At 52.7% G+C, this 13,521-nt stretch overlaps 6 protein-coding genes across 6 annotated transcripts; 2 read left to right on the top strand and 4 right to left on the bottom strand.

Moving 5' to 3' along the window:
- Window positions 1-402: 402 nt before the first annotated feature.
- BDW70DRAFT_147729 (glycoside hydrolase family 43 protein) lies at window positions 403-1,549 on the top strand (the record flags this gene model as incomplete). Its single annotated transcript, XM_073738762.1, has 3 exons — window positions 403-729; window positions 808-996; window positions 1,052-1,549. The coding sequence occupies 3 exons, from the start codon at window positions 403-405 to the stop codon at window positions 1,547-1,549; spliced, it is 1,014 nt and encodes a 337-aa protein (XP_073599354.1).
- A 164-nt stretch (window positions 1,550-1,713) lies between these two features.
- On the bottom strand, window positions 1,714-2,209 carry BDW70DRAFT_129286 (putative glyoxalase family protein). The gene is made up of 2 exons (XM_073735589.1): window positions 2,064-2,209; window positions 1,714-1,998 (listed from the first exon to the last, which is right to left on the bottom strand). Exons 1-2 carry the CDS (start codon window positions 2,195-2,197, stop codon window positions 1,725-1,727), a joined length of 408 nt encoding a protein of 135 aa, XP_073599355.1. The 5' UTR covers window positions 2,198-2,209; the 3' UTR covers window positions 1,714-1,724.
- Window positions 2,210-3,758: 1,549 nt separating this feature from the next.
- BDW70DRAFT_170712 (MFS transporter) lies at window positions 3,759-5,899 on the top strand. Its single transcript, XM_073743008.1, has 4 exons — window positions 3,759-4,281; window positions 4,330-5,316; window positions 5,368-5,499; window positions 5,563-5,899. The coding sequence occupies exons 1-4, from the start codon at window positions 3,986-3,988 to the stop codon at window positions 5,786-5,788; spliced, it is 1,641 nt and encodes a 546-aa protein (XP_073599356.1). The 5' UTR covers window positions 3,759-3,985; the 3' UTR covers window positions 5,789-5,899.
- Window positions 5,900-6,847: 948 nt separating this feature from the next.
- Window positions 6,848-7,947, bottom strand: BDW70DRAFT_156711 (uncharacterized protein; the record flags this gene model as incomplete). The annotated part of the gene is made up of 2 exons (XM_073740237.1): window positions 6,848-7,560; window positions 7,635-7,947. 2 exons carry the CDS (start codon window positions 7,945-7,947, stop codon window positions 6,848-6,850), a joined length of 1,026 nt encoding a protein of 341 aa, XP_073599357.1.
- Window positions 7,948-8,295: 348 nt separating this feature from the next.
- Window positions 8,296-10,407, bottom strand: BDW70DRAFT_129291 (putative amino acid transporter). The gene has a single exon (XM_073735591.1). The coding sequence runs from the start codon at window positions 10,246-10,248 to the stop codon at window positions 8,494-8,496; it is 1,755 nt and encodes a 584-aa protein (XP_073599358.1). The 5' UTR covers window positions 10,249-10,407; the 3' UTR covers window positions 8,296-8,493.
- Window positions 10,408-10,536: 129 nt separating this feature from the next.
- BDW70DRAFT_129292 (uncharacterized protein) lies at window positions 10,537-12,287 on the bottom strand. Its single transcript, XM_073735592.1, has 3 exons — window positions 11,585-12,287; window positions 11,395-11,529; window positions 10,537-11,338 (listed from the first exon to the last, which is right to left on the bottom strand). Exons 1-3 carry the CDS (start codon window positions 12,002-12,004, stop codon window positions 10,598-10,600), a joined length of 1,296 nt encoding a protein of 431 aa, XP_073599359.1. The 5' UTR covers window positions 12,005-12,287; the 3' UTR covers window positions 10,537-10,597.
- Window positions 12,288-13,521: the final 1,234 nt, after the last annotated feature.

The raw sequence follows: 13,521 nt of genomic DNA on the forward strand, positions 1-13,521 counted from the left end.
CTCCTCGGCAGAATGCACAACATTAACCCGACGCCAATTGCAGTCTCCACAAACTAGATTACAAATGCGGGGATAGCGCTCTACTGACGAAACCTCAGGCCCTAGACGCTTGACTATTCCGGACAATCACCGGCGGTTCTGCCGATCATTCGAGGCTTCAGCCTGCAACCTGCATGGCGGATAAAACGCCATTCATGTTCACAGCGCGCCAAGATCCCGCAGGAGAAGGGTGAAGCCCCGGTTGGATGTGGTATGATGGGATTGGCAAGAATGGAGGGTTCCTGGGAGGGCAAAAGACATAAATAGAGGCATATCTGCTGAGCCCTCAACTCAGTCTTGTGTATGAGTTCTGTTGACCAGATCCCATTCTGCCCGATTGAGCTAGACCCAGAATAACGCAAAATGAGACTTTTCCCCCTAGCCGCTTTATCTCTCTCCATCCCGGGTATCCTCGCCCTCCCTCACCTGGGTCCCAAACGTCCCGACAAGAAAGTCGATGATACGAAAGTGGGCTACCTAGCCGTCTACTGGACAACCGAAGACGAGAGCGTTTACTTTGCTCTCAGCTCGAACGATGACCCACTAGGGTTTGAGGCAATCAATGGCGGGAATGCAATTGTCTCTCCCACTCTGGGGACTAAAGCGATCAGAGACACAACGATAATCCGGGGCGAGGGAGAAGATGAAGGGAAGTACTACATTATCGGGACGGATCTGGATATCGATAGCGTATGTAGCCCCATTCCCTCTAATCTTCGAAGGCCGTCACAAGAAGGTAGCCGAGTAGGTACTGACCGATGTGTGCAGACAAACTGGGCCGCCGCGTCAAGCAATGGCTCACGGGCAATCTTTGTCTGGGAGAGTACCGACTTAATTAACTGGACTGACGAGCGGCTTGTGACGGTGGAGGACGAGAGGGCAGGAATGGCGTGGGCGCCAGACGCGATCTGGGACGAGGAGCAGGGACAGTACTTCGTGCATTGGGCAGCGCAGCTGGTGCGTTCCAAAACCCCATCTGATCCTTGACCAAGTCTAGTCTGACAGGACATAGTTTGCCGAAGACGACCCCAACCACACGGGCGATCCAGTCCTCCCCAGCAGCCTGCGGTACGCATACACAAGCGATTTCCGCACCTTCACCGAGCCCCAGACATATATCAACCTGGGCAACGAGACGGCGATTGATCTCTCTTTCTTGAAGGTCGATGAGAGCACATTGGTACGGTACTATGTCGACGGCGCCACCACCTCACCCATCCAGGACATCAGCACGGACGGTCTCTTCGGCGAATGGACGCCCCTTGACGGCACAATCGAAGATAACCTGAGCTTCGAGGCGCCGTATGCGTTCTGGGATAATGTTGAGGAGGGCAAGGCATACCTCCTATGTGACCGCGTAGGCAGTAACCCGGGGGTCTTTGCCTGGGAGTCGAGTGACGTGACATCTGGCAACTGGGCCAAGGATGAAGAGCATGATTTGACATTTATGCGCCACCTGTCGATTTTGGCAGTTACCCAGGAGCAGTATGATGCCTTAGCGGCGCTGTGAGCCTGTCACATAGCCATGGAGGATCAGCTTCGGGCTCCAAAGATACACTATCGCCATAAACTCACCAGATCTCCATGTTCTTTATAGTACATCTAGATGGTCAGCCACAAGCCGGAAATATTTGAGGCGAAATATTATATTACCGTCATCATAAAAGATCCTTCCTTGAAGCTGTCTATAGACTAAATTCCAACCTATTTCCTGCAAAATCCCTCGCAAAGAACCGACTTGGATACTCGACCCCCTTGGTCCCCGAGTTCTCACCCGGCTTATCCGCACTCAATGGCGCTGCATCCCCTCCACGCACATGGTGGTCCCATATCCGCTGCTGTAGTTCCTGCAATTTCTCTAACGATTCAAGCTTGAAGCACGGATGCCTATCAGAGGTCTTGGACTCGTTGATGCCGGGTGCAATGTGGATCTGTTGACCAGACGTTCCGAGATTGAACCTGTTGATGCAGAGCTGTTAGGAAATAGACTGAGCTTGTTGAGAATGGATCCAAGAGTGAGCTACCATAAGATGGTGCCCTTCTGTAAATGCGGGACTGGTGCGGAGGTGAGGCCGAGGGTTTCCCCGTAGAAGGCCTCGGCGTGGTCGAGGGAGTCTGCAGGGACGAGGAGGTTAATATGGGCGAGACCGGTGATCATGCTGGTCGTTTTGTGGTGTGTTACTGGAATGGCTGAGGGAGCCTGGAGGAAGCTTGGGAGGGGTTATTTATTCCCCGCATTTCACCATTTCACCATCTTCGTCGGCGATGTCGGAAACAGTTTCCCGCACTGCCGGCTCAGGTACACCTTTACAACTCATATTATTAGACCATCCGCACTACATCCGCTGGACTCAATTCCCGAGAGAATGACCCATTGAACGAAACTGTTGAAGAGCGTCGCGTGCCGAGTCACCGCTCTCTCACTTGGCCCGCCCTATGCATCAGCTTGTTGAGCAACACAGCTGAAGTCTGTGGAATTGACACCCATGAACACCGGTGGGAATAAATTGGTGAAAATGGCGAAAGAAGTAAGTTTGCTAGAGCAGGGCGTTCATATCGCACAATCTGCTAGAGATATCTAAACGCGCAACTACCGCAGCCATCCGGTCCGTCCGGTCCCTCCATGCCATTTCCTTCACTTGTCTGAACCTCAATTATCGTCGTCGTTTTGCTAGCGTTTCCAGAATTTCGCTGCTGTAGTCGACTCGACTCGCGAGATGTCTCCCAGTCAAAAGACCGTCTAAAAGGGGCTGTATCGCGAGAATGGAAGAAATATACCGCGCTGCGTTAAAGCCACAAGGGAAACGTGGACATCGTTGTCACCGCCATCATGCCAGTGTTACCCATTACCAGGAAGCTTATAAAGCCGGTTTTTGTATCTCGATCGACGGGTCTGGCTCATTGGGTCATGCTATAAAGTGCTTTCATTCCGAAGTATTCGTCTAGGACAAAGGGGCGGCAACGAGGAAAAAATCGCCCCTGTTTGCTTATGGGAGGCAAGCACAATAAAGATTCTCTTCTGGGGCCAATCCTAACACGCGCAGACAGCTGTTAAGTGGACATAGCCTTGATGAAGATCCACGAGTGATAAGATGCCGTGACTACGACAATTTGGCGCACCAGATCATGGGCAAAGACGTCGGGGTCATCAGGAAAGATTCATACTTACTACCATTGACGCATGGGATAGCATCAATCGCGCCGAAAAACGTTATACCCTACCAAGAGTGTAAGGAAAATTTTCTAGCAGAGAGCCGATCTGCACCATATTGGGCCATAGGGCTCCGAGCAGTCTCACACTAAGTCCGATCATCAGGACTTCAGCCTACAACAGCTTCATCATCAGATGGTCGCATCGCCAAGCCTTGCATACGGACTATAAGCTCGAGACGGGCGGTGCCACGATTGATGCTCAAGCCTCCGAAGGCAGTTGAGCATGCGCCTAATGACAGAGTTTCGCCGGCAATAAGCTCGTGCAGAATCACGTCCCCGAGATTTGGATGGCAATCTCTACATAAGATGACGAGTGAATGCGAACCGACTTCATATTGGGTGTGCAAATCACGACAACGTTATTTCGGCAAGGCGAAGAATCCTTGGAAACCAGTTGGACATGCCGAACACCCGGGCGCTCGGTCCGCAAAGTCGGGAACCATGTACCCACAACACCACTGCCCCACTATCAAAGAAATGTGCAGTGGTAGTTTGTGCACCGGAAATGGGCGTCGGAACCCCTTCCTTACGCCCATGACTGCGGAATTCCCCCGCTGATTGTGATAAGAAGAGGCTGTTTGTGGCTCCGATGGTGTTATCCATAAGCCACTGACCCACCAGCAAACTCCTCTAAGAAATTTGGGACCCGCTATAGCTGAAGATTTAATATGAAGGGCAATGGCGCCTATCTGCGCTGAAATTCTGCGTCTGCAGCCGGGAGTCAAGATTCAGGATGGCGCCGACCGAGAAGACCGGGGACGACAGCTCCGCTGAATTTGATGTTGAGTCGGGCCGCCTCCCGAATCGCTATGGAGAAGACGAAATCGAGCTGGAGCGCATCAACACCTATCGACTCCAACAGCAGGAGACAGTCGGATCGAGCCGAAGTCGGATTCCTCGAGAGCAATGGCTGCCTCTCGGCGCTGGCAAACCTTATCCCCCGGACCTACCCAATGTCGAGGCATATATCGTTGAGTTTGAGGGGCCGGACGACCCGATGCACCCTCAAAATTGGCCAATGACAAGGCGGTAGGTATCTTGTTAACTATGCTACCGACTTGATGCTGATGAAATCAGCGTAGCCCTAGGGTGCATCTTAACGTTTGCCGCGCTGGTTGCCGCGTATGGCAGCTCGGTCTTTGCTACTGCTACTCCAGGCACTATGAGTGAGTTTGGTTACGGACGAGAGGTTGCTGCGCTCGGGACGACGCTGTATGTGCTTGGCTTTGCTGCTGGACCGACGATATGGGCGCCCATGTCTGAGCTCATCGGCCGACGGGTACCGTTGCTGGTAGGTATGCTAGGGTTCGATATCTTCATTATCGCTACGGCTACCGCAAAGGATACACAAACGGTCATGCTCACACGGTTCTTCTCTGGATTGTTCGCTGCCAGTCTTATTGCTTTGGTCCCAGCTAGCCTGTCGGACCTCTTCAACAGCCATCACCGCGGCATTGCTATTGCGGTATATACCATGTCCGTATTCCTAGGGCCGTACACGGCACCATTCATTGGAGGATACACAGCAGAGAGCTATCTCGGCTGGAGGTGGACACTGTATGTTCCCGCGATAGTCGGCTTCTTCGCTTTAGGATTGCTCGTCATCTTCGCACAAGAAACGTACGCCCCCGTCATCCTAGTCCAGAAAGCAGCCATCCTTCGCCGCCAGACCCGCAACTGGGGCATTCACGCTCGCCAGGAAGAACTCGAAATCGACATCCGCGAGCTACTTACCAAGAACTTTGCGCGGCCGTTCAGGATCCTCTTCACCGAACCCATCGCCTTCCTCATGACCCTGTACATGTCTTTCCTCTATGGGCTGACCTACGCCATGCTGCAGGCATTCCCGCTCGTCTTTCAAGGCGTGCATGGGATGTCGCTCGGTGTTAGCGGACTACCGTTTATTGGACTTATTATCGGTGAGATCCTAGGTGCGGCCTTTGTGCTCTCTTTCTACAAGTCGTATACACGGAAGTTGATCGCGAATAATAATGTTCCCGTCCCGGAATGGCGGCTGCCGCCGTGTATTGCAGGTGGTATTGCGTTTGCAGGAGGACTTTTCTGGTATGACTTAACCTTTGTGCTTCTTACAACAGTTACTAATAACGACAATAGGTTCGGCTGGACCGGCTTTAGCCCATCTATCCACTGGATGGCCCCGACCGCATCGGGTGCCTTCGTCGGCTTCGGTCTGACGTCCATCTTTATGCAAGGATTTAACTATATCCTGGACTCTTATTTGAACTTGTACGTTCTTCCTTCATCCACCGCATTTTGTCTTTCCACCTAACAAATCCGGTCACTGGTTAGTGCCGCCTCCGCCTTCGCCGCAAACACAATGATGCGCTCAATGGTCGGTGGCGTCTTCCCGCTCTTCACGCGGCAGATGTTCAATAACATGGGTATCCAGTGGGCAGGGACCCTTCTTGGTTGTATTGCCGTGATAATGATTCCGATTCCGGTCCTGTTTTTGATTTATGGGCCGCGACTGAGGAGGATGAGTAGGTTGGCGCCGTATTCGGATAAACAAGCTTGACATCGAATCAAGAAGAGATAGAGATCGAATGTTGCGGAGACGGATATATAGCTGGATAGAACGGGGTAAAATTCTAGAGTATATTAAATAGAGATGGCTTTTAGATCCAGCCAGCAGTCAATCGGTCAGATATGGTGCGCCTCCCTGCCTTGTACATGATTTTGGCCTTTCTCCACGCAGCTGCTGGAGAGTTTCATCTTCATATCTATACAACGGAAGCGTTCCCATATATGTAACTTCCAGCACCATGCCCACAATTCTGGTGACTCCTGCGACCCAACTACCTCAACCTTCAGCAGTTCTTGCGGGATCTGAATGGACCTGTCAAAATATCAGGATTGAGTCTCAACCAACTTTACTTTCAAATTCTAGCCCAGTATGAGTATTGAATCTACGACGGTCTAAAGACCTTAGTCAGCTTCGCGCCGAGGTGCTTTCCGCGCATATCTTCAATTGATGCGTGCAGCTAGTGTAGCATGAAGTTAGAAAGGAAAAAGTTTGTGGATTATACATCTTTACCAACTCTGGAAATTGGGAAGAACAGGAAATGTGTCATTCGTAAACCCTAACCTGAACGAGCTGGACGCTAGTCTTTGCGCAAATCGAGTTTCTCAAATACTCAGGTTATGTACCTTATACAAGGATCCAAAATAGCCAGTTGTGAATACGCCATGGCTGGATTCCTACGTCAGTCTGGATTGCAAAGTATTCTTTGCATAGGAGAACATGAAGATATGGAGTTGAAGTTAAGATTGTAAGAACTGTTCTACTGTTATTCATACGAACCTATGAGCACAGATACTGATAACATTCCCCTTGTCTATATTATGCTAGAGATTACCAAGATGCCGCCCATACCAAGCCATATCTATGACTTTGCAGAATTACAGAAATGAACAAGAATACACCAGTGTGGCAGTACAAACGATACTCTTTGGGGTAACTCCAATATCATATCGGCACCACGCGTCCACATTAAGGCATCTCCGTCATTGAAATTTCCATGTTATGCTGGAACCGAGCCCTGACCGCAACACTGGTCTGTATTATTCACCTCATCTATACCGTTTCATTGTGCGTCCGGGTCTGAGTCTGGGACAGCATAACGCCCTCATCTTGATTGTGCATCTGCGCCTCCACTTGCCCTTGCTCTTGCTCAGGCTCAGCCGGAGGCGTGCTCACAGCGGTTCCCAGAGGCTGACCCTGCGCCACAAAGAACCCACTCTGACTCGGCGTCCCGCGTCCACTATAGCTCGGAATCGGGCCGTACCGGTGATGCAAACCCGGCAGATTTGCTCTCATGCTCATGCCCATGTCAGACTCCGCCCCGGCCAGCGCAATCCCATCTGCGCCTAGCACCCGCTCTGTCTCTTCGTCGCGTAGCTGTCGCCGGCGCCGCTCCCAGACCGCCCAGAGAATGAACCCCATCAAGATTAGACCGAGGGGTATTCCGACGCCGAGGGCGATGGCGAGGGGAGTTGTTATGCCGGCTGGAGTTCGGGACTCCGAGTGGGAGTCGGCATCTGACGAGTCTTCGGTGTTACTGTCTGCATGCGGCTCTGATGTGGATGATAGCCCGGCGATGTCTGGTATCGCCGTTCCAGCGGGTATAGTGAATGGATCACCAAACTCGCAGGAGGCTTCGCCATTATCATCTTCGTCGTCATTATCGCTGTCGCCGCTTTGTGTGTTTACAGATCCACAGCAATATTGCGGTTCATCTTCGAAGCTAATCTTCACAATTGCTATTCCGGTGTCGCGATTATACTCGGCTGGACAAGGGGAACGCAGTTAGTAACTGGTCTTTCTCTCAACGGTGGGAGTATCGATGCACAAGGCAACATACAACAAGGCGCATAGCATCCATCTTCCCATTTCCTGTCCGAACAGCTCCCTCGAGACAAACCCATCCCCCGATTGCCCTGTTGATAGCAGAGGCCATTGGACAAGCAGATATCGTCCTCATGGCAGCAGTTTACACTGTTGCCTGTACCGCAGGGTACATGGTCTGATGCCTCGGAGCCGTCGAGTTTGTAGCATGTGCTTGTCGTGCCTGTTGATGATGCTGTACCGCTACTGTCGCTAGTGGTGGCATGGTCCTCAGCGAGAGCGAAACCGAGCGCGAAGAACGCCGCTGTGAGGAACGATGTAGACCTCATTGTGTTTGGACATTTAGGTAGAGCAGCCTAGCCTGTCGGTCTCTGTGATGCTCGCCGTGGTAAGTGATCAGGAACGCATTTATACTCCTCAAGCATAAGCAGCTGAAACCCGAGTATCCATCAGGAGCGGCTAACCCGGCCAGCCACCTGGCAGCCTCAAGCTTATTCTGCCTGGGCGAATCACATCACCTTGATATATTAATAGTTCGTGTCGCGTTGGCTAGGGCTGACAGTAGCCTAGGGGTAGGAGTGGTTCGCTGGTTTGGACGATCCCTGCGTTGGCAGATCATCCAGCTCCACTGGCTACCTTCTGTCAATGCGTAAGGTGTGACTTGGAAGCTTTAGGCTTTTAAGGCCAACTGCATGGAGCCAATGCGAAGCCATTTGAGTAACATGAAAGCCGAGAACTGTTTATAGTATGTCTCGGAACTCGATGTCTCTCAGACTGCTTATACTGCTTCTTTTTGCATAACTATCCTAAAGGCAAGCCAAGCCCTACTCGTTTATTCTCCGACGTTACTCTGCCTTACCAGTGCTACTCTTCTCTCACGAATCAGCCACCCAGACTGACACCGTTGCAGCGGTAGTATAGACCATGAAACCAAATCCCAACAACATCATGGCTATATCCCCGCGTTGCGCCCATGGAGACTCGGCCACTCCCTTCCAATGCAGATACGCCGGGTAGATGTACACCAGGGGTACACACGCAAACGATCCAATCAGTGAGACAAACTTGTCCAGATCACCAGCGCCCAGAGCCGCAATTACGCCGCACGCCAAAACAACCACTGTCCGGAAACTATTCTTTTTCCATTTGATGCCTGGATCGCGCTTACCGGATGCTGACCCGAAAAGATTCCCTTCTATGATGCGGATAGGCGGGAAGAGTTGGATTGGAGTCCCCGCTAAGATGGCGATAGAATACAGGAACTGGACTGTATTGACTAGTCGGCTGTTTTGGGGAAGATTGCTGATGATCTCTGTCTTGGTGTCCGCGCCAAACGTGGCGTACGAGAGAGCTCCGACTCCGGTAAAAAGGACGGTGATGATAAACATGACTGTGTAGAGCAGATGATCGAAGCACTGCGGTTTCTTCATGGACGACTGGATAGGCAGAATCAGACCAATACCCTCAAAAGTGAAAATGCACGATCCGATAGTCAAGGTGAAAGAGTCAGAATTAAACAAGTCTACACGCGGCGCCAGTCCTCGACTCGCTAAACTGGCAATGTCATAGCAGTAGATGTAACCGAGGCCGAACAGGATAAAAGCGTCAGCAAGCAACGCGATCGGGCCCAGCTTGGAGATATTCCGGATCATGGTCAAAGGAATGAGCACAACCAGCTGGAGCACGATCAACCGGAGCGTCGACAGTGAGTGGACTGTCTCGGGCATGATAGCCACGAAGAATGCTCGCAAATTCTCAGCCGTGAAGATAATGCAGGCACAAACAAACCCAATCTGAGAGATGGCCACTGAACCCAAGATCAATGACCGCAGTTTGGATCCAGCAATCTGCTCGCCAAGATCGCCATACCCTCCGCCGTACCGTCTCCGGCATTCAAGAAGCAGGTGAAAGCACAGGGTCGAGATCAAAGCGACCGTCACCAGAGCGACCGACGAGAACAGGATCCCTCCATTGCGGAAAGCTTTTGGCAGGAATATGATCCCAGTCCCGATGAACGCCTTGAGCAGGGTGAAGAACGTCTTCACATTTGAGGCATCACCAGGCCGGTACGAGCGCGACCGCCTGCGCTTCTGTGTCCCAAGTAACGGCCTTCGCTCCGCTTCCTGCTGCGTCTCCTCCTCTCCCTGTTCGGTTTCTTCCTCGGATTCCTCCAGATCCTCGCCCGCAAAATTGCCATAGAGGTCCAGGTATTCGAGGAACGAGCGGTGAAGAGCCGGATGGTCCTGGCCCTGCTGATGGCGGATAAAGTTCCGGCGAAAGCTGCCCGGTTCGAGCGGGGCTACTGCCTCCTCAGAGAGATCATTTCCACGAGGGGCCGCAGAAAACGTCGCCGCTCGCTTGTCCATCCTAGCTCTTTTGGTTTTGGCATCGAGACGGTAGAGGTCGCGGTGCATATCGCCTCCCTGGAGAAGGAGCGAGGACTGGGGCTCGGAGAGATCGGCAGCATTCGATGCAGTGCCATCGCCGTTATCAGGGAGGATGGCCTCCTCGTGGAGAGCAGCGGTGTATTGGGGATCGAGGTGCTGGGAGAGGATCGCCTCGTCCCGTTGGGAGCCGTGGTGGGAGCCGTGGTGGGAGTGGTGGGAGGAGCTTAACGAGGGTTCTGGCATGATTGTAGAGTCACGTCGTGCTATTGAGATTGGCAGTAAAGGACAGAGGACAACGAATAGCCACCGAGGGCTGAAGGCAATGGCAGAAGGGCATGAGGTCGAGCGAGAGTGGGAGTGTTGGACTCCTTGCCTGGCATCTGCCAGGACTGCCAGAGCGCAGTTCCACGGTTCTCAGCATTGCATCAACGGCTCCACTTGCAGTCACATGACTGGGCCGCTGGGGCTCCACGGTACTGAGCAAGGTCTGGACAATGAGACAAGCTGGCTGGAAGTTTCCTGATTATTACTGCTCTTCCTGGTCTATACTAAACTACACGGGACACCACTAGAAGTGATTCACTAGAGTGATTCATACTTGAAGGAGGCGGCCTTGCAACGGCATTGGCTCGTATAAAGCATGCTCCTGGGTCTCGGGTATTGCGTTCGGCATGCGCTGAGACCGATACGGGTCTAAAAGAGCGAATTTCTTTGCCTCTTGCAATTTGTCCAAGTCTGGCATGTTAAAGTCGTCGCGGTAGTCGTCGAACCAGGCCTGGAGCAGGGCGCGTAGTCCCGGGTCCTTGACCGTCATCAGTGCTGCAATCAGCCCCACAGTGACATACCCCGCGCCAAACGGCCGATACTGGATCGCATTCTCAGCGATGGTGATCATCTCAAGGGCGAAATAGTTGGCATTTGCCGAGACCTCGACATCTCTCGTTATCGCTCCAAGGGCGTAGTTCATGTACAGAGCAATGGTGATGGCAAGACCGTAAAATCTTTGCGTGAGGGCGTGGAGCAAAGTTGGGGGAAGACCGGACGGGTTCGGTAGGCTGTCCTGGACGGGATTCTCGATTCTGTGCAGCTCAGCGCGAAATAAATCGCAGATCTTCCAGGTCTTGGTGTACAGGCTCCTCATCTCGGCCTGCAGGATCAGCAGCCCGGCCAAGCCGTGCTCGTTGGTCTTGACCCGGCTCAGAATATCACGGACCCGTGACAGGTTGAGGAGCATCTCGCCCTCTGGCGTCCCTGCATCGAGCTCGTTCTGTACCAGCTCGGTCCATTCCGTCGAAGTCAAGTCTATGCGTGGGTTGAACAGGCCTTCGAAGAGCTGCTCATCGTCAGTCTTGGCATCCAGGTAGATTTGTAGATTGGGAAGAGTCCTACCACTGGACCCCGCAGAGATAGCAGCAGTACCCGCTCAAAGTCGTCGCGAGGAGCGCAGCTTCTTCGCGCCCTGAGTATCCTCGCCGCTCCCTCTGCATGGCCAGTCCACCGCAAGTCGGAGGGACCCAGGAGATGCTGGTGAGGTCAGCAATATAAGACTTGACTGGGCGAGGGAGGAGTGGACAGTCACCTGGACGAGTAGCAGCACCGATACCGCACAGAGCGTCTCTGATGTACCGGCGGTAAGCGGGTTATCCAGACACCGTCTCAATGCACTCAGGGCCCGCGAGTACTTGGTCAGCGAGCCGACAGTGATCTCCTTGCAAGCCGCAAAGGTCTGATGGGCCGTGACGAGGGCGTCGACGGCCGCGTCGAGCGCCTCGTTCACACCCAAACGTTGGGGGATGCGGACCAGATAGCCGCCAAACGCCCACGCCAGGTTGTACCTCAGGTCCGTCTGCGGCTTGATGGCCGCCACAAGACGCTGTCCTAGGAGGGCGGCACTGTCTGTCGGGTTGACCGCGATACGACGAACCACTTCGTTTCGAATTTCCGGTGCGTCTTGACGTGATAGGACTCTCTTTCTGGCGACGGCCGGGTCTTCTTCCATGAATTTGTAACGCTTCTCGCCGGCGCCAACACATTCGATTTTGCGGCGCGCACATCGTGTACAGACGGGTTTTGCTTCATCGCACTTGGAAGATGTTAACTCTAAGATCTAGCTCCAGCACTATATCCACTTAGATAGCCTTAGCGGTCGGGGCGACCCGTAGCGGGAGGTGGGGAGTTGTGTCTCCCACCTTCTTCTTCGACTTGCGGCACTGATCACAGCCTCTTCCGGATGGTACACCCGGCATAGTGATGGACGATGCGGTATCGATCGCTGCGTCGCCTTTTGGAATATAATTGACGAAATTCAAAAAAAAAAAAGCGGCTGTGTTGACGCGGGATGCCAAGCTCGGCTGAACGAGGCGCAGCAGTCGATCCGTTGATAAGTCGTTGGAGGCCTGAAGATGAATCTCGGCAGACCGACAGTCACTGGCCGGCCAATATTAGCTGACTATCATATCATCATATCATCATATTGCCCTGAAGCGCGCCTCATTCTTTGCTCCGTCGACATTGTCTGACTCGATCTCCATGAAAGTGACTCTATATTTAACACCTTTATGTCCAACCAAGACAGCGGGTTCAAGCTGTGAAGCCCTAGACTCAGCAAAGACGAGATCACCTACTCTATTCCAGCAAGTATATCGTATAAATCAACAGCCATAAGAGGATTAAATTATATGGCCAAGGCATATTCGTACCTTTGTACCTTCCAGGCGACCCAGGTCCTGCCGATCATCAAGAGCATAGTGATCAGACAACAAACAATCGTATTCTGACTCTCACTGCCCGCTGCTACTGCCACTGCTACTGTCCCGCTATAGCTGGCTGTGAAGATACCCGTAGGACAACCGGCGGCAGGCTCTAGCTAGGGCTGTCGAGCGAACCAAAGCTCCCGCCGTCATCGCACGCTCATCATGAATCCTCTACTGCGAACACTAGGCCGGAAAGTCCAGCTAACCAGCCTTTCGCCGTGGCCAGTGGGATTAAGCTGCGCCAGAACGGCGATATCCTTCCCGCATTTCAGGCCGAGAACTTTATACTCCGGACTTCCAGACGACGATACGCGCGCTGCCTCGAAGGTCATTCATGCTTGCTCTCCTCTGACAGCGTCACTGTTATGCGAAAAGCGATGTGGTGTTCAAACATGTAGACACGATGAGGTGCCTGCAAAGAGGACCATGACAGTTGGGAAGGGCGCTGCGGTAACCGACGAAGGAAACCATACTCAAGCTCCACCCCTCAGATCAAGTGAGACTGTACTTTCCAGTATGCAGAAGGGGCTTTTGAGAACAACGCTCCGTGCTTCCGTCGGGAATTCCAACTGATTGGGCCAGAAAATTCACGATGCCCGAAGCTTCCTCGATATATTCGCAAAGAAGCTGGCAAATGCTCGTCTATAAATCTCCTGGGAAAAGAAGGGTAGGGCTGTGGCGTATCCAGTGCCTCGCGGTCAAGCGGGCTCAAAAAGGTCGAGGGAGTCTGGATACGCTAAGACCTGAGAAGACATAAGTGATT

The sequence above is a fragment of the Aspergillus foveolatus genome (assembly GCF_047715535.1).
Source record: "Aspergillus foveolatus strain CBS 279.81 unplaced genomic scaffold BDW70scaffold_6, whole genome shotgun sequence".
In the NCBI taxonomy this organism is placed as follows: domain Eukaryota; kingdom Fungi; phylum Ascomycota; class Eurotiomycetes; order Eurotiales; family Aspergillaceae; genus Aspergillus; species Aspergillus foveolatus.